General features: G+C 34.7%; 1 protein-coding gene across 1 annotated transcript in view; it reads right to left on the bottom strand.

The window, feature by feature from the left end:
• drongo (Arf GTPase activating protein drongo) overlaps window positions 1–25,123 on the bottom strand; it is a 182,449-nt gene that overhangs the window by 68,823 nt on the left and 88,503 nt on the right. The window contains exon 5 of the mRNA XM_090411961.1: window positions 18,464–18,520. Within this exon, the coding sequence (XP_090268087.1) occupies window positions 18,464–18,520 (57 nt within the window). The remainder of the gene's footprint in view (window positions 1–18,463; window positions 18,521–25,123) is intronic.

The raw sequence follows: 25,123 nt of genomic DNA on the forward strand, positions 1-25,123 counted from the left end.
AACGGTGTTTGACAACCTATTCAATCTCTCATTTTCTGCAAGAGTTTTTGCAGATTGTATGATCAATTAGTCGGAGGTTGGAACTCGTGTATAAATAAATAAATAAAATGAGTTATTTCAGCCTTTCTTTGGTTCAAATCCAGAAAAATAATAATTTCCCAAGCGATTACTTTTTCCAATTTCTGTGAGTATTATATGGCTGTATTTAAAAATCATAAATTTCAAATTATCTGTGTCACTCTAGTATTTCCCAATGATAATCTAATCTCACCATGAAGCGCAAACTCTTTGTGTTTCTCACATAAACAGCCTGCATGAAGCATGGCTATTGTTCATTGGACCTTTATGCTTTCCATATTTAAAATTAAATTAATTCATAAATTAAAATATTCAAATTTATCCTATAATTAATTACATTAGACCAATTAAGATGAGCGCTGATGCGCTATGCACTCTTAAAACTTTCATACATCAATAAAATGCAATCACACAGTCAAATTCACACGAATTTTATAGTGCAGGTTTGAGGTGTATATATACATACACACATATAAAAAAAAATATACATATATATATATATATTGTTTGTTTGTTTCAATTATGTGTTGCAATTTTTACCTGTAATTTTCAGTTTTTTAGATGCTTCAATTTTTATTACTATTCTCTTCCTTTAATGAATACCTGATGAAGGCTGTTATAAAGCAAAACTAGTTGTATTATTCTCATAAAAAACTTCATAAGTTACCTTGGTTTTTAAGTCATTAAATCTATATTTTTTAAAAATGTATCACAACAACCGAGTAGAAGTCCATAATTACATACATATATATAGACACTTTAAAGAATAAATTTTAAATGACTTTAAACCGAGATAAAATATTAAATTTTAATGATACAACTGGTTTCAGCCTTCTTCAGGTATCCACTAAAGGTAGAACACAGTAATAAAAAATTGAAGTTAAAAAAACTGAGAATTACGGGCAAAAATGCAATGCATAATTGACACAAAAATGTATTTTTCAAGTCGTTCTATCTAACGTGCTATTGTTTGTTGCATGCGTGCTTGCAGGTTCTCGTGAGCGCCAGTATTGAACAATTGCAGTATGGCTATCAGGAATGTTATAACTCAAATTGCTGTTCAAATGTTCAGGATTAAGGAGGATTTCTCTGGACTCCACGATTTTCCTTTCAAACTCATCACTACAGCAAAAAATGTTTTCTGATTTATCCCAGCAAACTGAGTGACTGCGTAGATCATCATGAGGGTTATAAGAGAAAAGAACATGACTGAATAGCGCAGATGCATGTTATCTTTTATAGGAGATCTCTCTCTTATGCTCCTCAATACGCAGTTCAACAAATTTGTTAGTCTGTCCAAAATAAGGAATAATACAGTTGCACCATAACTTGTAAACACCTGGATATTTCAGGTTATGATGAATAAGTGAAAAACTAGTGTAAAACGTCCTGATGTTGTATTTTTTAAGGACTTTAGCCAATTTATTGGAGACTGAACTAATGTACTGAGATGCTACCTTTAAAATCAGTAGTTTCTGTAGTACGCTGCCTAGGAGGATCCAGAAGATATTTCTTAATTGTTTTTTCAGAATATCCATTTTGTTTAAAAATATGAGAAAGTTGTTCAATTTCTTTTTGGAGTTCATCTGGTTCATTTAAAAGAAATCATGCTCTGTGTCCTAAGGTAGAAATAGTTCCGAGCTTTTGTAGTGGAAAGTGATGAGATTGACAGTGCAGATATCTGTTAGTATGAGTTGGTTTTCGGTATATAGAGATTTTAAATCTATCAGAGCATCGTGTAAGAATTACATCCAGGAAAGGAAGGCAGTTATTTTGTTCTAGTTCGGCAGTGAATTTTATATTAGGATGCTGGTTGTTAAGATGTTGATGAAAATCCATGAGAGATGTGTGTCCATGACTCCATATAATGAAAATGTCGTCAACATAACGTCTACAAAGTTTCGGCTTAAATGAGAAGGACGATATGGCTTTTGTTTCAAAATCTTCCAGGAAAATGTTTGCTAGAACTGGGGATAAAGGGTTGCCCATTGCTAGGCCTTGGTTTTGTTTGTAAATGGAGTCCCTATATCTGAAGTAGCCAGATTGAACAATGCTTTAATAAAGCAAATATCTTTTTAGACAATTTGTCCTTAAGTAATGTTAATACCTCCTCAGTAGGGATGTTAGTAAATAATGAGATAATGTCAAAACTTGCTACGATATCATTTTCACTGATTGAAATATTTTTGATATGAGAAACGAAGTCTGTGGTGTTTTTGATGAACGAAGAAGATTTATTGGAGAAACACTTGAGGTATTCTGCAAGATGTTTCGAAAGCTTATAAGTAGGACCATCAATTCCTTCCACAATTGGGCGAAGAGGGGTGTTTTCTTTGTGTATCTTCGGAACTCCATAAATGCGTGGAATAAGAGGGTGAAGAGAACGTAAAGAAAGGCGTATATTGTGAGGAAGTTCAAATGTAGTCTTTAACAGATTGTTTGTGCGGTTTTGTAGTTCACTTATTGGATCTCCTGAAGAATTGAATATGTAATGTTGTCTTCAATATATATATATATAATATTAAAAACATGTCTATATTAATGTCATAAACACATCAATTCACACTTCACGCATGTAAAACAGATGAATCTCGGAAAACAGTAACTCATGGCAACGTTCAATGGGATTTCTTTGCAGAATAACCAATCAATCATTGAGACTTCTGGGTGTTATTATCGGCGCACACCCTGCCTCACCTGCTGGGCCATTTAAAACCAATGGAAGAATTTGACACATTGTGCCATCAGCATGTCTAATTAAAGGGCTTAAAGGAGTCAGTATTTTTGACCACACACCCAGGCTATTAACGCAAATGTGACGCAATGTTTATACATCAAAAGGTGTCCCCTTCAAGAAGCATTAATATATTGTGTTTAATTTTAGGAATCATGCAAAGCCAGGAATCAATTAGGGGAGTCTTTAACAAAAATATAATATCAATGATATTACTATTCCATGGGTATGCATTGCACACCTAGAATACTTGCCCCCTGATACATACACAGTATATCAAATGAATATTACTAAGCGTTGCCTGTTTTTAGCACATAAAATATTACAATAAAAACATTTAACTGCACTGTTTTGGAAATGTGCTTTTCTCTTTTAATGCTCCTTGTACATCATGCAGTATTTCTTAGAGTACAGTTTGGCTCACTGAATTTTTCTTTTCACAATGATATATTCTCCTTGTATAAAACAGCCTGAAAGTATAGTCTCTTCTACACTCAAACTTCTAATTCACTTTCTATCTACAACTATCTTGGTATTAAGTAAACAATGCACATAACACTTCACTTGTATTAGCTAATAAGTGTGAAGGAATTTTATTTAATGTGTCTGTGGCCATGGTGATATCCTGCAGTTTCCTTGTTAGGTCGTAGTGCTAGTACCTACACATTTAAATCATTTCCTTATATCACAGTTTTTGTGTTTGATCACCATCAGCTAATGCCTTTTATTCCTTTATAGGGAGTAATCGAAGCCTTTATACCCTATCTAGCTTTTGGAGACTGAGTGGGCAGTTCAATCTCTACCGGTTGCCAATCAGAGATAGCTGGCCCATGTCTATCACTAATTATAGCAGCCACCGATGAAGAGGCTGGCAAACAAGTGCTGCCATCTCTTGGTACCTAATCCTAACAAGAGATGTCACTGTCTGAAATAATGTGGGTACTACGGTCAATTTTCTTGAGTTTATGGGATGAAAAACCTGCTTGCCCGTGTCAGAGATCGACCAACTCGGGAACTGGTTGAAGAAAGGCTTAGAAAAAGTTCCTCCAGTCGCCGACTAGACTTGAACTTAAGTCAAACTTCAAGCGACCAGGCACAGAGGACGGCAAGTGCCACTTCCACTGAGCTACACAGGTTTTTGTGTTTGTAGAAACGTAATTCTCTAATATACAATTATTTCTTAAATCAACCTAGTTTTAATCAAAAAAATAGTAATTTCTGAGAAATTCTTCATCAAAAATGAAATTTTGTTACCCTGCAGTATTTTGCAGTGAGGTAAGATATAAACTTGTTCAATGTTAATATATGGCATTTTTAAAACAGTTACAATTTTTAAACTGTCATCCACATTTGAGCTCACAGTGGGTCAAATTGAGTAAAAATCTCTGCTGTGTTCTCTATTGTTAAGAATGGCTGAATGGGGGAGATTAAAAAGATAGACTTACTATTAACTCTGTCATAGCAGGATCTCTCAGATGTTTGCTACTGAAAGCAAAATATGCATATTTTCATGCAATATAACTCTAGTTTTCACTACTGATATTAGATATATATTAAACTGTATACCATACATTTTTATATTTATAGTTTGTTGATAATAGCAGGCTAAAATAAGAGAACCTTCCATACCAGAATGTAATTTTTTCATTTAACACACACATAAAAAAAGGAGGTGGGGGGATCAATAGATATATACAAAATTATAATAATACAATACATGCAGCACTATATTTATATAATCACATAAATATTGTATTTCATGGAAAAAGTAATCTCAGATTTTTTCCCCCTCACCACACCTAGCTGAAAGTGCAGTTTTCATTCACAATGAATTTTGTTCCATTGTGAACAAAAGATAATTATGAAATTATTACTCTTTGGCTCAAATTAATCACTAGAATGCCTCTTAAAAAATAGCAAATCTTAAATGTTTTGAATTTAATGCATGGCACTTGCTCATTGTTTTCACAATGGTAAGAAGAAAAAAAAATCTGTGAAAATTTGAAACAATTTAGAGTACATTTATGGTACAGATTTTAATTTCGCTCGCAATAAAATTATGTAATTTGCTTATTTTATATGAATATTCTACATTCCAATGGATAAAATAGCAAAAATATATTTCAACTCTATTATTTCTGCAATAACTTAAGGTTATATTGACTTCAATAGGCACTTTGCATCCATGTAATTATGGACGCATATACATGTCAAAGCCAGTATGGTGGTAATTAGCCATTTTTAATTTTTTTTTTCCTTCAAACTAATCAACTTCAGTTAAAGAGTAAATAACAAAATGAAATTATTATTCAAACACAGTAATACAAAGTTTACAAAATAATTTTAATTACTAGTTTTGCTGATGTTATTTTAGGTGTTGCTTTCTTGCAGTCGAGGTACTTCTTCCTGTAATAAATTTAGTTTAATCCTTTATCCAAGTGTGAGCAAACAAAGTTTGTGCCTGAAAGTATCTTCAGGACTCACTTTGTTTGCTCACACTTGGATAAAGGATTAAACTAAATTTATTATAGTCTAACCAAGTGAATAATAAACTTTCAACATCTTTCTCTAAATCCAGAGTAATTTAATAAAGAGGTGGCACACCATTTGGCAACTCCTATTGGTAGAGATGACCTTGCTAATGCTTCTGCCTGGTATCTCCACTTTGGCCTGGCTCCCACTGAAGAGACCTCATTAAAGGTCAAAACTAGTCTGGGTAGTGGCCCTTCCCTTAATGCATAACATTATACATATCCGCAAGGAGATGTGTTTTGCATTATGGGAGATACTGAGATACGAGTGATGTTAACTTCCTCCACCTTTGTAACGAGTTGCCTGGTGTTGTACTACCTTACCCCAGTCCTGAAGATACTTTCAGGTGCAAGCTTTGTTTGCTCACACTTGGATAAAGGATTAAAAACTAAATTTATTATAGTCTAACCAAGTGAAAAACAAACTTTCAACTTCTTCCTGTAGTCAATCTATGACCAACAAAATAAACACTGTTTCTGGTTCCTTGGTGTGCAGTTTATTGTATTCATCCATCAGGGCCATGCCTCTTTCTGCGATGTCAATGACAACTCGCATGCACTAAACACTGAATGGTCTTTTTAACTGACTTTGACTTGTCTTCATCCAGTCAGCTGCATCCTTGCTCAGGAAATCAGTGGGAAGTCTGGTGATAGAAAAGACTGCAGTGTGTGTGATGTCTCAGTCTTCTAGCTGTATAGAAATGATGATGGCTGGGTCTACTATAGCAAGTGTAGCTCGTTTCATTGGACTGTCTTCTACAGACTTCTTCGGAGCTTTGAAAATGTTTCACTTCATCTCAAAAGAAACTTGTCATCAAAAATAGCAAATGCAATCAATTCCTCAGAAAAGTACTAGAGGTGTCCTAGAAATGCTTAAAATAAGCATTTGTGATCGCTTCATTTACTTCCTTCTACAGGTAAATGTCTTTCAGTAACTGTAGGTACTAGAGGCAAACAGAGTAGATAGAGCTTGGAATCAGGCTTTAACTGCAGCTTAAACAGTGAATGTGCAGACATTCAAGATTCCTTCCTGCTCCTTTTTCACATCCAAATTCTTTGTCATGTTCTTTCTCTTTCCAAGATTTATGCCATTCTTCTCTAAGTACTCCTTCAACTTTGTCCATGACATGCTTTTCAACTTAATAGGTATTCTTGCCTTTTTTGCAGGTGGTCAAAAAAATATCTGGGCTACCTCCCTTGTTGTTTGTTTGCCTTATTATAATGAAAAAACAATGCCATCACTTTTTTGGAGGGGGGGGGGGGGAGTCTGCATGGAGCAACGTGACTGACATCTGTCCATGCAGCTCTCTGACATGCTTGTTATTTTTATAATGTAACTGAAGGTTTTTAACAACACTGTTATGTTTACACGAATACATAGAAAAACAGTTTGGAAATTCAAGAGCAGACTTGTGAAAACATGTTCCAGTTTAGATATGCAAGTTGTTGTTCACTTATTGTGCTATTTCAATATGCAAACTGATACGATGTTGCAACCCCTAAACATTCAATAAATTTGTTTAAATTTTTAATGAATTTTTTACTTATTATATAAAACAAAATGAAAGGGTGTCCCATAGAAAACACTAAACTTTGAAAATAAAGAGAACCATATCGATCACATATGTCCAAGTTTTAAAAAGATCACTTTTAATGTCAGTCTTCAGTTATGGTAACAGCAGAGGTATAATGTTTAATGGTCGTTATTTGCTCAGGGCTGTATTAAAAAATATTTCATATATATATACTCAAGCAATTCATTTTTAATTGTTCCGACTACAAAGCACGATTCTTATATTTACAAGTTAAAAAAAATGTCTTTAAATACTGAATTCTCTAAAATTTGGTATTTTCACCTTCAGGCAGGTTTTACCTTTCAGAAAATATTATTGAGAGATCTCCAGGGAGTCAGAGATTCATATGACAGGAAGCCACATACTACATGCACCAGCTATCATAATTAAACACATCATAAAAAATTTCCTTGCAGCAATTGTGCTTTTTTTTTTTTTGCTTCAATTTTTTAACTCATTATATTTCTAATTCATTTTTAAAAGACATTGGGTTTTCAAAATTTTAAGCAATATTACTCAAAAATTTTAAGACCAATATTCAATGAAATTCAAACAAGCATTGACAGTTGATCTGTAAATGTTAGATCTACCACCTGCCTTGAAAGCAGGCAGTAGGGAAGATCTTTGTTTGCTAGCTTGGTTGGCTGAGTCGATAGTGGATCCACCCTCAAACCAACAAACAGCGGCTTCAAATTCCACTGTGGGCATGGGTGCTTGTGATTGTCTTTAGGTGAGAAATGAATTTCAGCATCCAGTATGAGACCACTGTCCCACTTATTGGGGGCGTGAAAGGGCTTGAAAAAGTTCCATGTTTGGTCTCTAGAGCAGATTTTCAGAACCAGGTAAATATATATATGTATATAATTGATAAAAATAAAAATAAACCTTAACCCACTCATCATACAAATGTAGTATAGGTTGATAAAAACCTTTCATAGGTGACAGCCACATAAAAAGAAGCATTTCATTACCCTCTAAGTTTCCTTTATCTGTATTATGAATTCTGATGAATAATAGTATCCACAATTTTGCAATCTGCATAAACAAGAAATGGGATTCTTATGAATGATTATTTCAACTAACAATGAAATAGGTAAGGTAATCCAGTCTGTGCATAAAAGTTTATATTTAAAAGTGAACTAACATCTCATTTCCACAAATGTATCTGCACTAACTGATAAACATTGATACACTTTTAAATACTGGAGAAATGGATTCCTCCTATTCAGTTTCCTCCACCAGCAAAGCATGTCACATTTCCAGAAATATGATATATAAAATGTTTCTCTTCATACAGAGACTAACTGAAAATCTTAAAGAACTTGCAAAATATGGTACTATACTACAGCAGACTTGGAGCTGAGTAGATAACATACATGCTTTCCAACCAACAGGGATGTAGGTCCAGATCCCACCACAGAAAAATGGATGTTTATGTTTGTGGTTAGGTAGGAGACAAATTTTGTTGCCTACTGTGAGAATACCACCACATTTATTGCATGCTTGAAAAAGTTCTCTTTGATCTCTAGACTTTACAGATTATGTATCTCTAGATTTACCAATTATGTGAAAAACAGATTCAAAAATATTAAAATAAAAGTAAACAATATAAAAAAATTACCCACCCATAGTACTAATGTATTACCAGTTTATAACCTTTCGTGGGTACGAATTGTTTTAAAAAATAAATGTCATCATCTGTTCATTGGACATCTACAGATGCCGTATGGTTACTGAGTGATGTGCCACACCAGTCCTAGCCATGTATCCTGCTGTATGCTTTTCTGAAAGGGTTCAATTCTTTGAAGATCAATTACTCCACGCACACATATCCATCTCACTGAAGGTACATACTGTCAACTTACAGTGGATCATCATCATTATTTCCTAATAAGTACTCTCAAAGGGTGCTCGGGCTACTATGACTGCACCACATGATTAAGTTTGCATTATTAGCAATCTCTGATCAACAAGTTTCCTTCAAATTAGTCTATTACTTGTCAGCACTCCAATATTGTCATATCTAAGATTTTGTTCTTCTTCTAAGGCACTTCTAACTGAATCAATCCACCTACACCCTGGTCTTTCTCTGCATCTTGGCATCAAAACACCTCTTTAGCTAACCTTTCCTCTTCCATTCTGTTTAACTAACCATACCACCTTAGATTTAGCCCTGCTCACATATTCTTGAATGCAAACAATATCAAGTTCATTCTTGATGTCGTCATTTGTAACATGATTCTTTTCTTGTAGCTTCTCAACATGGCACTGTTCCAAGATGACTCCAGAGTATCTCATAACACCAGCCTTATAGTTTATGTTCAACTCCACATGTCTGGCAACTTCCCAGAACAAGACTGCATGGTCATGCTCCCCAATTGGAGGTAGAGTGTCTTCCTTGGTTATAGATACCAATAATCCCATCTGTTCATTCATTCCCCTAATTTTTCTCATAACTCTCATATCTGTCTCTAATCTTTAATCAAGTGCTTTACTTCTAACCCAACTCTCAGATCCATAACTTAAAACTGGTTTGAACACTGTCTTTGTTGCTAGTTTAGCATTCAGGCTAATTTCTCTCTTATTCCATATACATTTAATCAACTGGTTCTCCACCATACCAGCTTTGCTTATTTTGCTGTCTATTTCCAGATTTAACCTGTGCCTAAATAGTTGAATATTTTACTTGTTCTATAGTCTCTCCATTCAGAATGAGGCTTAAATTTTTATGTAACTGCCTATTTTCATAGTCTTCGTCTTTTTATTGCCGATTTTCATGCCAAATTTCTTGCAGCTATTATTCAATTTAGTTAGACATTTTACACAACATTTACAATTCACATGTACATCGAAATAGACCACTATGTGGTTTTAGGTTTGCTTTATTGGCCAATACTATGTTGTTTTATTATTATTATTATTTCTTTGTTTTACTCACTGGTAACTTTGTGTTATCTGATTAAGTTTCAGATGGTGGAGATGGTTTTGTGCTTATGATGGAAAAAATGGAGCACCTCAAGATGTTTCTGTTTTTCAATCAAGCATAAAGCTTATGGAGTGATTATGATTATCATTCAGCTACATTGTGATGTATCATTTCATAATTAACTTACTTTCAAAATTAGACTATTTTAAATTAGATGTAATTTATTGGCCAATACTATGTTTTTTTGTTTGTTTTACTCACCGGTAACTTTTATGTGTTATCTGATTTTTAATTTTCAGATGGTGCTGTGGATATTTCATGGAAATTGTTGATTATGCATTTTTAATTTTCTCGTAATAAATAAATTTGTTTGCCTTTGTCTATATAAAAAAATCATTTATATTTATTTATTTATAACATAAGATGATAAGAGGTGTATTTAAGTGACGAAAGCATGTTTTCCAGGTGCGAAGATAAAGGATGTTAGTGACACTAAGTATGCAGAAGAATGGAACAAATGAGTTGATTGCATTGGCTGGCACAAATGATTTAAAAGGTGAGAAATATGCAATGAGGGAAAATATGAAAGAGTTGTTAGTGAAAAGCAAAAAAGAAGAGCAAGAAAGTAAAGATGTGAGTCTGCTGTCTCAGTATAATAGGACAGAACTAAGAATGGACTTCATGGCCAATGAGAAGATTGTGCGGGAGGAATTGTGTGCAGTTTATTGGTGTATGGAGTGAATTTGATGGATGAAAGGATTTATATATGCCTGACAGACTATATTTAAATGATTATGGAGTAAGATGTTTGGAGAAAGTGTTGTTTCATGAGAGTGTAGTAGTGCAAAAGCAGGAAAACTAGAGATATTAGGGAGGATGAAATCAAGCGTGTGTCTCACCATCCCTGTCATAAATGAAGATGGATTGGTATAGTAATGATTACGAAATGTCAAACAAGATTTCACATGTCTCCAATTTAAATGGGTCGGTAATAACACAGGTGTAACTATGGTACAAAGGGATGTTGAAATACATGTACATGAATGCAAGAAGTATCAGGAATAAGGGTGAGGAGTTTTGGGCATTGGTAAGCTCGACTTGGCCAAAAATGATATGCATCGCTGAGTCTTGGTTGACTGAAAATGATATAGTTACAGGGATAGAATATAAACAGCATTGTATTTTCAGGTAGGATAAAAGAAACAGGACAGGAGATGGGATATTGCTGATGATAGCTGCAGAATTACAACCAACAACGTTAGACGTTAAAGAGGATATTATGTCTGAGGGAGTGGTTCATTTGAGGCTGTCTGGTGTGAGATAGAGGCAAACAGGACAAAATACATTGTTGAATGCCACTTTAGACCAGGGAATCCACAAGAAGATATAGATGCCATGTATCAGTGGATTAGCATGAGTGTAGGCCAAACAATTATTATGGGAGACTAACTATGAGAACATTGATTAGAGGGAGGAAAGTGGCATAGCAAGATGGAAGTGGAATTCACACAGTTGTTAAGGGATAATTACATGAAATAACATGTTATAGAAGAGACATTGGGGTTTGAGGGTGTTGGATCTGATAATGGCATCAGAAGATAATTCCATAACCAAGGAAGACTCTACCCCCAACTGGGGTGAGTGACCATGCAGACTTGTTCTGGGAAGTTGCCAAATGTGGAGTTCTCTGTCAAGAAGAGGTTTATGTTCAACTATAAGGCTGGTGTTATGAGAGACTCAGGAGTCATCTTGGAACAGTGCCATGATTTGAGAAGCTACAAGAAAAGAATATCAGTAGTACATGGTGAGTGGTCAGAGATTGCTTGAGAGTCGAAGTATCAGACTGCATACCCAAGGTTAGGAGGATAAATCAAGTTGGAATTAAGTGGATGAGTAGGGAGGAAATATATAAAAAAAAGTGATCAGCATACACATGAGCAGTGCAAAGTGCAAGCAAGAAGGGTGAGTAGTACAGTAACTGAAAGAAAATTAGCCAAACAGGACAAAGTAAACCCAGGAGTTTTTTTATTAATGTAGCAAGAAGAAAAATTATAAACAATGCTCATGCTAGGAAGGTGACAACCAAAAGAAATAGTTAAGTTGCTGAGTGATCACTTTGCAAAGGTGTATCATTCAGGTGGTGATTTTACAGTTGCTGGTGTTACACAGATGCATACCAACATTGAGATAGATGAACAGGAGGTGTTCAGCATATTAAAAACTATGAATGTAAATACAGCAGTGGGATTGGATGGCATATCAGCCCATGTACTATATGAATGTGTAAGAGAATTGGCATTGCCGCTAATGAAGTTGTTCAATCTAAGTTTCATCTCTGGGAGAGTTCCAAGGGAGTGGAAAGAGAGTACCATTGCATAAAGGTGACTCCAAGACAGAGGTAACAAACTACAGGACAATTAATAAATCAGGAGTGGTTGTTTAAGTATTGGAAAAGTTGGTGAAAGGTAAAACACAACAATTGGTGGATAGGGATGTGATAGTGGGCAGCATGGCTTTGTAAAGAGTAGGCTGACTTAGTAACTTATTCACATTTTATAATGAATGTGACAGCAGAATTCGATAAAGGTAATGGCTAGACCATGATACCGCAAGGATTTAACAGAATACCAAATGAAAAACTATTACAAAAACTGGAGGGAATGGGGGTATGAAGCTAGTAGCATGGTTTAGGTGTGTGTGTGGGAGGGGGGATGACAGACACCAGAGAGTAGTATATGGTGGTGTGAAGTCTAGGAGAATGATAGTGACTAGTCAAATACCTCAGAGTTTGGTACTAGAGTTACTACTTTTTAATTTGTATATCAATGACATAGGGAAAGATTTAAGAGAAGATATTCAGTTGTTTGCTGATGATGCAAAACTGGAGAAAGCAATAGTTGATAAAAATGATGTAGATATCCTGCAGGATGATTTAAATAAATTGGCATTGTGAGCAAAGGATAATGACTTTCGATTTAATGTTGCAAAATGTACAGTTATGCACCTCAGGTTGAAAAGGCTGCATATGGCATCATATTGATGATACTGGTTTGTAGGAAATTGATGAGGCTAGAGACTTGAGGATAATGGTGGACAAAGAGTTGAATCAGAGGGAATGTTGCAAAAGTTGGTAAAATAGTTGAACAAATTACTTGGATGCATGGAAAGGCTTATGTGTTTGTTCACAGTACATGTTATTTATTTTTAGAGTACTGATGACAACACAGAATGATAAGAAAATATTTATTAACTTATTTGCTGATAAGGCAGGTCTAGCAGACCATGCTTTGCATACCACTTCACACAGAATCTACTGGAAGAAAGCAAAAGTGCAACAGAGAAGTCATAAGTCAGAGAGAGAGATTATTCCTAAAATCAATAGAAGCTTTAAAACATACTCCAAACCTTTACGAGTGGTTTAAGTGATTTCAAAGTGGTCGTGAGACGTTTGGGGATGACGAAAAGTCGGGACATCCAAAAACTGGACTAAGCAAAGTTAACATCCAAAAAGTACGTGATTTCATCAAAGGAAACCAGAAATCGTCCATGAGATTGATTGAAGATGAATTGGAGATTCCAAAATCAACTGTGCACAACATTTTGACCAAGAATTTGGGCCTTCATAAATTGAATTCGCAATTTGTTCCCCCAAAAATATATCGAATTGAACACTGCAAGGACCTCATTAAAACCGCTTGAATAAGGACTCAAGCTTCCTTCAAACGATCGTTACTGGTGACGAAACGTGGTGTTTCGAGTATGAGCTTGAAACAAAGCGCCAGAGTGCTGAGTGGAGACCACCAGAAGAGGGGTATCCGAAAAAAAGTCGCTTGGAGAAGTCAAAAGTAAAGACAATGCCGATTTGTTTCTACAATTCCATCCACAAAGAATTCATTCCACCGGGCCAAATTTAATGGTGAGTTTTATCTCGAAGTTTTGAAGCGATTGATAGCAAGAATTCGTCGCGTAAGGCATGAATATAGTGATGCAGGCAGCTGGTCACTTTTGCAAGATAATGCACCATCTCATCGTTCGAACATTGTGAGACAGTTTTTGAGCAAAAACCAACACACAAGTTTGTGTGTTGGATCACACAAACTTGTGTGTTGTTTAGCACCTTGTGACTTATTTCTCTTCCCCCGACTTCATTTGCCAATGAAAGGAAAACGATATGACACCACTGAAAATGTTCAAGTGGTAGTAACCATGACCCTCAACAGTATCCCAAAAAGCGATATAAAAAACTCATATAACAAATTAATTGACCGTGCCAAATGCTGTATCGAAGCTGAGGGAGAGTATACTGATTGAAATAAATGATTTGAATAATCATAATTGGCCTATATTTTAATTTCTATCAAAAGTTAGGTTTCTTTTTGGACAGAGAGTGTAATTATGTAAACACTAACATATCACTGGTGTGCCAAAGGTCTCAACAACTGCGTATATGTGGAACTGATATTTAAAAAATATTGTGATTTTTAGAACTGCAAATTTTTACTCTTGTTAATACAGCCTTTGTTACTTATGTTTTTGTATTACGAAGTAGAATTAAATTTCAACATTTTGTAATGGCAACATAGCCCTTAACACATGGGATAAATTAGGAAGAGGTTACTTGCACATATCAGATAAAAAGTGAAACGTTTGACTGCTCTCATCCATGGCAAGCTCTGACTTGCCGTTCACAAGGTTATGAAGAATCTGGAAATAATCTAAATCTACAGGTCTGTATTATTATATACAATAAGTAGTGGTAAGCACGACTGTCAATGATACTGTGGTGAATGCATGAACTGAACATCTTTAGGTTCATGTATCACGCACACTGAAAGTTTCCTGCTCTTAATGTGGGATGATAACTAAACGACTCAAAGTCAGAATCACATCTTGTCACTGCAACGATACCACTTGTGCCTTACATTGAAAGGCAGTGCTAGCTGGAATTGCTTTCATACTGTTACTTGTGATCACTCTGGTGATGAGGCTACTAGAACAGAAGCATCAAGGCAGAAGTTGAGACTATGCAGCCACCAAACTGCAATCTATTGAGTCAGAGGATGAGTCAATTATTGCTGTATTACATAATTATTATTTTTATAGTTTACAATTTCTAATCACAGTGCCGAAACTAAGATAATGAATGTAAAGAAAAAGATTTACTTTCCATATTTACCAATGTACCACATCAGCAGTAAATTGATTATTTATCAATGTACCACTGATAGACACCCTTGTTTTGATGAAGTCTAAATTTCCCTCTGATATCTCTGAATTATTCAAATTTACGTATGAGGAGGAAAAATTTTACAAACATTTACCATACATGGGGAGGAAAAATCTACAAACAGATTAGTGGTACTGTTATGGGTTCCCCCCCCTCTCACCCACTTTAGCAAACTTGGAACATTCTGAAAACAAAGTACTTACAACAGCCACATACAAGCCACTAGTGTGTGTGTGTTTGCCATTTGGCCCCATGGACAAGACACTTTGGATGCATTTGTCACCTATCTAAACAGCCAACATCCCAAAATCCACTTCACAGTGGAAAAAGAATCAAATAACTGTTTACCATTTCTTGACACATTAGTCACCTGCCTTTCAGATGGATCACTATCTTTTTCCCATTTACAGAAAGCCAACACACACATACAGACACACAGGAAGATACCTACATAAACAATCACATTATCGTCCAGTTCAACAGTATGGCATTTTATGGCACGTTAGAACAAATGGTCAGAGCCATTTGTTCTAACGATACAGCTCTTTCCACAGAACTCGAATATCTGCACCACATTCTTGGCCAACAGCTACAATCCCTACAAAATAGATAAAGTACTCCATAGCCCCATTACCCCTCCCTCCCCTAATACACAAGAACACAACATTACAATTTCTATTCCCAATCAGAAAAGATAGCCAAAGTACTGATGAAACATGGTCTTCGCACATTCAAACCTCATGTTAAACTAGCAACTCTGATCCACTCACCTAAGGATAAACTTCACCCTGTAGCACACCCTGGAGTGTATGAAGTTCCCTGTGACTGTGACTTGGCTTATTATGGGCAAACAGGAAGATCAGTTAACATCCACCAAGAAGTACATAAAAAATATATTCGCTACTATTACTATGGATGGCAAGTCAGGACTAGCACATCACACGTTGGATACCCCTTCACACAGGATTAGATGGAAGAAAACGAATGTGATATTTAGAAGCCATTATAGATCTGAAAGATTATATTTTGAGTCAACCATGGATTTGAAGAATTCTCCTAACCTAAACAAATGTGGATGCATTAATTTGCCAAAAATTTGGTAGACTGTTATTGTAAGAACAATTTCAACATAACTGTAATGGTGTTTTTTTTTTTTTTTTTTTTTTTACAACATTAGAGGGCGCCAAAATAGGACTTTAGATCTTTTGTCCATTACAATTGTTTCACTTACTCGCTGTCATGTATACTAGCTGTGTCATGCTCTGATGACGCTGATTTGAAATTCAGTGAAATATAAGTAGTTAATAAAACATCTTTTGATAAAATTGTTTAATGTTGTTAATACTTTTATTTATTATATATATATATAATATATATTTATATAATATAATATATAATTTATATTATATAATAAATATATATATATATATATATATATATATATATAGAAAGTTTTTTACCTTGGGTATATATTATGTTAAAGATACCAAGTAATTTTATAAGCTAGGTTTTTTAATCCTTTTTCCCAAGTAAGCAAACGGACAAGTAAGTCAAGTTTGCGGCTGCACATAGTGCAACACTAGGCAACTCAAGGTAAAGGTGGAGCAAGCTCTGATCACTTTCCTTAGAATTTTCCCCTAATGCAAAGCACATTTCCTTGCGGAAATGTATGATGCCATGTATTAAGGTAATGGTCACTACCCATACCAGTTTCGACATTTATTGAGGTCTCGTCAGTGGGAGCCAGACCTAAAAAATGCCAAGGGTGAAGTAATACAGAGCTTATAAATATTTTACCTAAACAAGTTGCCATAAGGTGCTTTGACCTCATTAAATAAAAATCTCAGGATGAGAGTAACATGTAGAAAGTTTTTTTATCTTGGGTATATATTTACCAACAAAAACAAGGCCTGGCAATGGGCAATCCTTTGTCCCCAGTGCTAGCTAACATCTTCCTTGAAGATTTTGAAAAGAAAGCCATATCTTCCTTCTCATTTAAACCAAAAGTTTGGAAAAGATACGTTGATGATATATTCATTATTTGGAATCACGGGCACACATCTCTCACAGATTTTCTTCGTCATCTAAACATCCAACATCCTAATATAAAATTTACTGCTGATCTAGAAAATAATAACTCCTTACCTTTCTTGGATGTTATGCTTACACGATGCTCTGAAAGATTAAAAATCTCTATGTACAGAAAACCTACGCATACCAATAGATATCTGCATAATCTTTCTCATCATTTTCCACCACAAAAACTTGGAACTATATCTACCTTAGGACACAGAGCACGTTCTCTCTTAAATGAACAAGATGAACTACAAAAAGAAATGAATCACCTCACTCTTACTTTTAAACAAAATGGATACTCTGAAAAAACAATTTAAGAAATTTCTTCTGGATCCTCCTAGGCAGTGCACAACAGAGACTATTAATTTTAAAGGTAGCATCTCCATTCCATACATTAGCACAGTCTCCAAAAAAATAGCTAAAGTCCTTAAAAAATATAATATCAGGACCTTCTTCACCACACTTCCTAAAATCCGTTCTCTAATCAGCCATCCAAAACCTACTCATCACAACCTTAAGTACCCTGGAGTATATAAATTGTGGTGCGATTGCAATATCCCATACTTTGGACAAACAAACAAATCTATTGAACAACGGATAGAAGAGCATAAGAGAGACATCTCTTATAAAAGATCTCATGCAACCGCGTTATCCAGTCATGTTCTTTTTTCAAATAATCCTAATGATGACCAACAAAGCCACTTCGTTTGCTGGAATAGATCAGAAAATATCTTTCGCTGTGATGATGAGTTTGAGAGGAAAATTGTAGAATCAAGGGAAATCCTGCTGAACCTGGTCCACTTAAACAACAATTTAAGTTATAACATCCCAGATAGCCATGCGGCAGTTATTCAATATTGGCGTTCACGTGAACCTGCACGCACAATTGCAATAAACAATGGCACGCCAGTTGGAACAACTTGAAAAAATACATTTTTATGTATCGATTATGTGAGGCAATTTGTACCTGTAATTTCCAGTTTGTTTAGATAATTCAATTTATTAGTATTCCTTTATAAATACCTGAAGAAGGCTGCTATATGCCGAAACTAGTAGTATTTATCATTAAATCTATATTTTTTTCAAATGTACAACAACCGAGTAAAAGCTGACCACCACACACACACACACATATATATATTATTAAGGTATAAAGAATTTATTCATGAATTTGTTAATTCATGGAGTCTACTGGTGGAAGATCAACAAAAATAATTAAAGCTATACACACTGTTAAGTTAATTTATATCAGTATCATTCAACAAAGTTTTATGAGCATGACTACAGAAATTCTGAAGAATGGAATTAAATACTCACTTGTATTTCCAAATACATTGCTGAAGTCAGCAAAAGCATTACTTGCTGTACTAACACCTGAAAGAGTATACACTTTAAATTAAAGACTTTAAAGTTAAATTTTTTGTCATTATCAATATCCTGATTTGTACAGGATACTATGATAGTACTACACGATTAAATTTATATTATTATTACAAATTAGTCTATCATTTATCAGCACTCCAATACTGTACAGACCTTACATTTCCGTCTTCTAGGGCACTTCTATATCAATTCACCTAGCTCGTCTTTCTATCGGTCTTTTTTCCTACTATCTTGGCATCAAACACCAGCTTTCCATTCCATTGTGTCAGAGTGACCATAGTAACTTAGATTAGTGCTGTTCACATATTATTGAATGCAGACAATATCAAGTTCCTTCCTAATATCCTCATTTGTAATATGATTCTGCCATTCATATCTATTCACCCATTAATTATTCTCAGAACTCTCATATCTGTGAGCACAAGTCTGATCAACTGCTTTATTTCTAACCCAGCTATCAAATGCATAAGTTAAAGGTGGGTTGAATACTGTCTTGTATAGCTACATAAGTAGCTATACAAGACATTCCATATGAATTAATTCAGCTGACTCTCCACCACCAAAGTGTTGCTCATTCTATTGTCTATTTTCATATTTAATTTGTCATGTTCACTAAAAATTTTGTCTCAAATAGTTGATATATTTCAATTGTTATATAGGTTCTCTAATGAGAAGACAGCTGAAGTTGTCAATGTTCCTGCCTATTTTCATAACCAGGAACATGGAAATCTTCAAATGCAATTTTTTTTTTTTTAAACAAAAAAATTCGACAATGGCAAGTATTTCTCAGATTAAATCATGGTCATTAATTTTGTCAAATGATCAAGCACTTGCTGGTGTGGCTGGATGAATGGTTAGGGTAACCACTCTCCAACCAACAGGCTGAGGTTTCAAATCCTGCCATGGGCATGAATGTTTGTGATTGTCTTTAAGTCGTAGATGAATTTCATTGGAGGGTTATAGTGGCTGGAAAAAAGTTCCATGTTTGGTCTGTGATCAAGAATTAAAAAATATATATATACAAAAAATATAAAAATATTTAAAAAAATCCTTAGTCTATCCATGGTACTGATGTACTATAGGTTTACAACCTTTCACAGATATGAGTTGCACACACACACAAAAAAAACTCGAATCTGAGTCCTGCAGTATATTGCAAGATATAAAATGAAATAAGCTTGGCAGCATATTTCATTTTTTTTTTAACAATTTATTTTTATAACACAATTTTTTTTTCTAAATAAAAACAAATAATTATTTGAAGCTTCAGTATCATTAACTGTCTTCTTATTTCAGTTAATTCAACTTTTATTTCAACTTCTGCTAACAGTTGCACTCACACAAATTAACAAATACATATTGCAGTGACAACAAAGGACAAATCAAGTGAGGTTCAGGTTAAGCAAAATATCAATGTCAGCTGTCATCTTGATCTTGACCACATCATACTTATTCAAGAATAATCTACAAAGAGAAGTTACTAAGAAATTAACTGCACTTCAATACAAAGAAGTCACTCAACCTAACCTTAACACAAGTTAATTGTGCTATACAAAAATTCTCATGGAAAAAAAAATATATATATTCAAACTTATCTTTTATCAGAAACCCTTGATTCTACTGCCACACACCAATTATTTTTAATTTCACAATGCGACAATAATGGTGAATGTCCCTCTCTTCCTTGCACAAAGATCAATTTGTACTACAATGTAGTACTAATATAAACTTAGGATGACAGGATTCATCATGTAAAGGGACTGTGAGCAGAACAATTTTGTTTTAAATACCAAAAACTAAGATATCTACTGAGGCTGGGTAAAATGCCTCAAAAAAGACTGAATTGTATAGCACTGTTAAGCTCTCTTTCTCTCATCCCCCAACCCCTTATAATTACATTATAAATGTCTTGCATTTTCCTGCAATGGCAGTGGGCTTCCAATCATATGTGAGAACCATTCATAAAACAAATTACATGACAGAATGCTTAAAGGTAAGCATTACTTCAAGTGAAAAGCATTAATTTGCCTACAAAATAACTAACAGTCAAATAAAGTTAAATCATTTGGGTACATTCAAAAATTCATTACAGTTAACTGCAGTTACTAGCAGACAAGATACATGTCTAATATAGTTTGTATGATGTCTGCTAATAAATGCAGTTACTAAACAACTGTTTTATGACAGTGACGGATGTGAAAGACTGTTTACTGCTCATGTTTAGAATTAAAGCCAAAGCAACTAAGGCTATGAAGCCAGTGCATTATGACTTGAACTTTGTTAGTTCTTCAGGGGAGTTTGTCTGCTTTGCTGGAGGAGATATGAAAGGAGGTCCCCAACCTCAGAAGGGAGCATAACTCTTCATCTAATGTTTGCAATGATCAACTGATAAAAACTGGACTACTCGAAGAAATAGTATACAGCCAGTCCTTGACATAGGACATACACGACTTAAGACCACTCATACTTACCATGGCCATTCCATGCCCGCTTATACTTATCATGGCTATTCCATTCAATGAATACCACAACCTGTGGACCAGGGTGTTATGGACTAATTATCTGCTTGAAAGTGGATCCAGGACTACAGTGGACCTAGACCTCTCTGAGAAGGAAATTCAGAAACATTCATCTTTATAGGAAAACTCACTAGCCAACTGATCATGACCAAGCCATTCACATCTGCTTATCTTGAAAAATGAGGGACCCAAGTAGTAAATGACCAAAATCCTATTTCTGATATTCATGGTTTATGCCAGGGATCATGAACCACGAATATCAGAAAAAGAAGTGAATATCACCATATCATCATGGATTCCAGTGATGATGGTGGAAGCCAAATAAAGTGAAAAAGGCAACCAGCAAGAGAATGGATAAAAGAGAGATACCAATGTCATTGGAAAATCCACTTTCCATTGTATAAAAGTGCCATATGTTGAGGGACAAAGCTGGATAAACAGGAGCTGATTATAATTAGTGAGTACATGAGTAATATCCTTATACTGAAAGAAATTTAATTGCATTTAATTATTTTTAAATGCAATTAAATTTTTCTCGAGATCTCTAAAATCTGATCACATGGCTATCATAAGAAAAAAAAAAAAAAACTCCCAACAACTATCTCTAATCCAGAGTATTTTAATAATAAGATGTGAACCTTTTGGCAACTCATATATGGAAATATGACTTCTGCATTACTTCAACCTTGATATCATCTCTGGGACTGGCTCCCACTGATGAGATCTCAATAAAGGTCGAAACTGGTCTGGGTAGTGATCCTTCCCATAATGCATCCTTCCCATTATACATACTCATAAGGATTATTTGTTTTGCATTATGGGATACTAAGGCAAGTGATGTGAAGTTATAAGCTTCTATATATGAATTTCCCCAGTTCTGAAAATAGTTCAGGTGAAAACTTTATTGCTTACGCTTGAATAAAGGTTTAAACCATCATCATGAAATTACTGTCATGTACCCTTAAGGGGTGTATAGGATATGACAGTACTACATGAAAAATTTACATCATTACTAACATCCTATCTACAATTTTCCTCCAAATCAGTCTGTTACTTGTCAAGACTCCAACATTATCAGATCTTATATTTCTATCGTCTAAGGCACTTTATACTGTATCAATCCACCTATATCTTGATCTTCCTCTGGGTTGTTTTCCATGCAAACCTGGCAGAGAACACTTGTTTTGCTAATCTTTCCTCGCCCATTCTGTTTAAGTGACCATACCACCTGAGATTAGCTCTGCTAATACATTCCTAGATGCTGACAATGTCGAGTTCTTTCCTAATATCCTCGTTTTTAATATGACATTGCCATTGATACCATCTGTTCACGCCTCTAATCTTTCACAGGACTCTCATATCTGCAGTCTCTAGTCTTTGGTCAAGTGTTTTACTTCTGACCCAGCTCTCAGACCCATAAGTTAAAACTGGTTTGAACACTGTCTTGTATACACTGTTTTGTCTTGAACACTGTCTTGTCCTTCACTGCCTCTTTAACTTCCTGTGTCTACCATGGAGTTCTGATTTTTCTATCCTTGCAGACAACCCTCACCACATGTCTCTCTGGCTGAATCGATCAGGATTTTCTTCAAGGCTTGCCACTGAATCTCCAAGCTTTGGTTCCTGTTCTCAAACTTTTTCATTTTTTCTTCAATAATCGTTGTGTATTTTAGTCTACAGTTCATATCTGAGAGCTTCTCAACTTTTAGGTTTAAACCAAGTATATAATTTCTTGGTATCTTTAATTTAGTGTTCCGACTAATTTCTCTCTTATTCCATATGAATTTATTCAATTGACTTCCTACCATACCAGCTTTGTTGATTCTGTTGTCTATTTCCATATTTAATTTACCATCTTCAGTAAAAATTGTGCCTAAGTAGCTGAAATGTTTTACTTGTTCCACAGGTTCTCCGTTCACAACACGGTTGACATTTTCAACAATTCTACCCATTTTCATTGTCTTTGTCTTTTTAATGCTGACCTTCATACCATGTCTATTACAACAGTTATTCAATTTAATCAGAGAATCTTGCAGATTTGCAGCAGATTTATTTAGAAGTATAACATCGTCCGCATAAAGCAAAGAGCTGACATTAACATCTCCAATTTTGATATCATGTTTAATACCAGTTTCCTTCATAATGTGATCCATATAGATAATGAATAACAGAAGGGATAATGTACATCCTTGTCTCACACCAGATTTAACATTAAACTATCTTCCGGTACTTCCTTCAATTCTAACTGCTGACTTACAACTCAAATAAAGACTAAGTATTGCTTGATATAATGCCCAATTGGCACCATATAACTGTAGCATATTGAATAGCTTCTCTCTTGGCACCTTGTCATATGCCTTTTCTAGATCTACAAAACTTAAATAAAGATCTGATCCTGACAGCCTCTATTTGGCATCAATCCAGCTTGTTCTTCTGCAATTCTTCTCAACCGTTCTTTAAGTATACTTGCATAAATCTTACCAGGAACACTCAGTAAGGAAATATCTCTGTAATTCTCATATTCAGTTTTTTTTTTATTTCCCTTTTTATATATGCATACAATAAGAGCTCTACTCCAATCATCAGGAATTCGTCCCTCTGTCCAGGACTCCTGAACTATGCAGTGCAGCCACTGTAAGACTTTTATACCATCATACATCAGCATTTCTGGTCGAATATCATCTATTCCCGCTGCCTTTCCACATTTCAAGCCTTTGATGGCTTTTTCTACTTCAAGTATGGATATGTATTCCTGACTGTATGCCTGTTGAATGTTTTTTTACCACTGTGCTATCACTGCTTGTTTCATTTAGAAAATTTTTGAAGTAATTACTCCATACTTCAAGGATATCTTTTACTCCTATTTTCATGTCATCTTTACAATCTCTAACTCATTTTACAGCACTCTTTTCTCCATTTCTAAGCTTCTTCAACAACCTCCAGAATACTTTGCTATCTTCTTGATATTTATTTTCTATGTTCTTGCCAAAGTCCTCCCATGACTTTTGTTTAGCTAGGTCTACAAAGTGTTTAGCTTTCATACATTTGTCTCTGTATTCTCTAAGAGAACAAGCTGACTTATTTGCCAGGAATTTTTGATATGCTTTCTTCTTGTCCTTCACTGCCTCTTTAACTTCCTGTGTCTACCATGGAGTTCTGATTTTTCTATTCTTGCAGACAACCCTTACCACATGTCTCTCTGGCTGAATCGATCAGGATTTTCTTCAAGGCTTGCCACTCAATCTCCAAGCTTTGGTTCCTGTTCTCAAACTTTTTCATTTTTTCTTCAATAATCTTTGTGTATTTTAGTCTACAGTTCATATCTGAGAGCTTCTCAACTTTTAGGTTTAAACCAATAATTTCTTGGTATCTTTAATTTATAGAAAAAAGATTAAATTTCTTCTTAGCAATATCTCTGCTTTTAAATAAGTACACCATTATCCCACCAAAAGGATCAACAAAAAAACATGCTTCTGGATAAGGTTACTACCATCTAGTCTTCAGCCATCACAATCATCCTTTTCACTTCTGTTATCTGTCTAAAACATACAGATCAGGCTATCTGTGACAGCAAACTTATGCTTTAGCCTTAATTTCTAATATACTGTATGCTAATACTTCCTTCATCAAGAATTCTCTTAACCTGTGAAGAAAAGAGTGAGGCTGCCCAACATGGCTACCCATTTCACCATATGCCTATATAAGTTATCTTCAAATAACATAAATTTGTTTACACACTGGTAATATTTCATGTTATAGTCTTGTTATATACAAGAAACTATCATTAAAGCAAGCTTATAGGAAGAACAATACGAATAATTTGTAATAAAAGGTTTCTTATGTTTTCTTCTTTCCATTAGAATACCATAGATGCTATGGGAATAGTGCCAATACCTTTTTCTGATAGTCTGTTATAGTGAGAGTACATTATAATAGTATTTGCAATAACAAGAGATGGCTGTCTATAAAATGCATGATAATAGCATCATTTCGGTTTCTCCATTCTCACCATTTACTGCATATTGAGTTGATAAAATAGTCATCAGGACTCACTTTTGTGCAACAATTTCAGTTA

Source organism: Typopeltis vanoorti, chromosome 22 (genome assembly GCF_054136105.1).
Source record: "Typopeltis vanoorti isolate ZY-2024b chromosome 22, IOZ_Tvanoo_1.0, whole genome shotgun sequence".
NCBI lineage: Eukaryota > Metazoa > Arthropoda > Arachnida > Uropygi > Thelyphonidae > Typopeltis > Typopeltis vanoorti.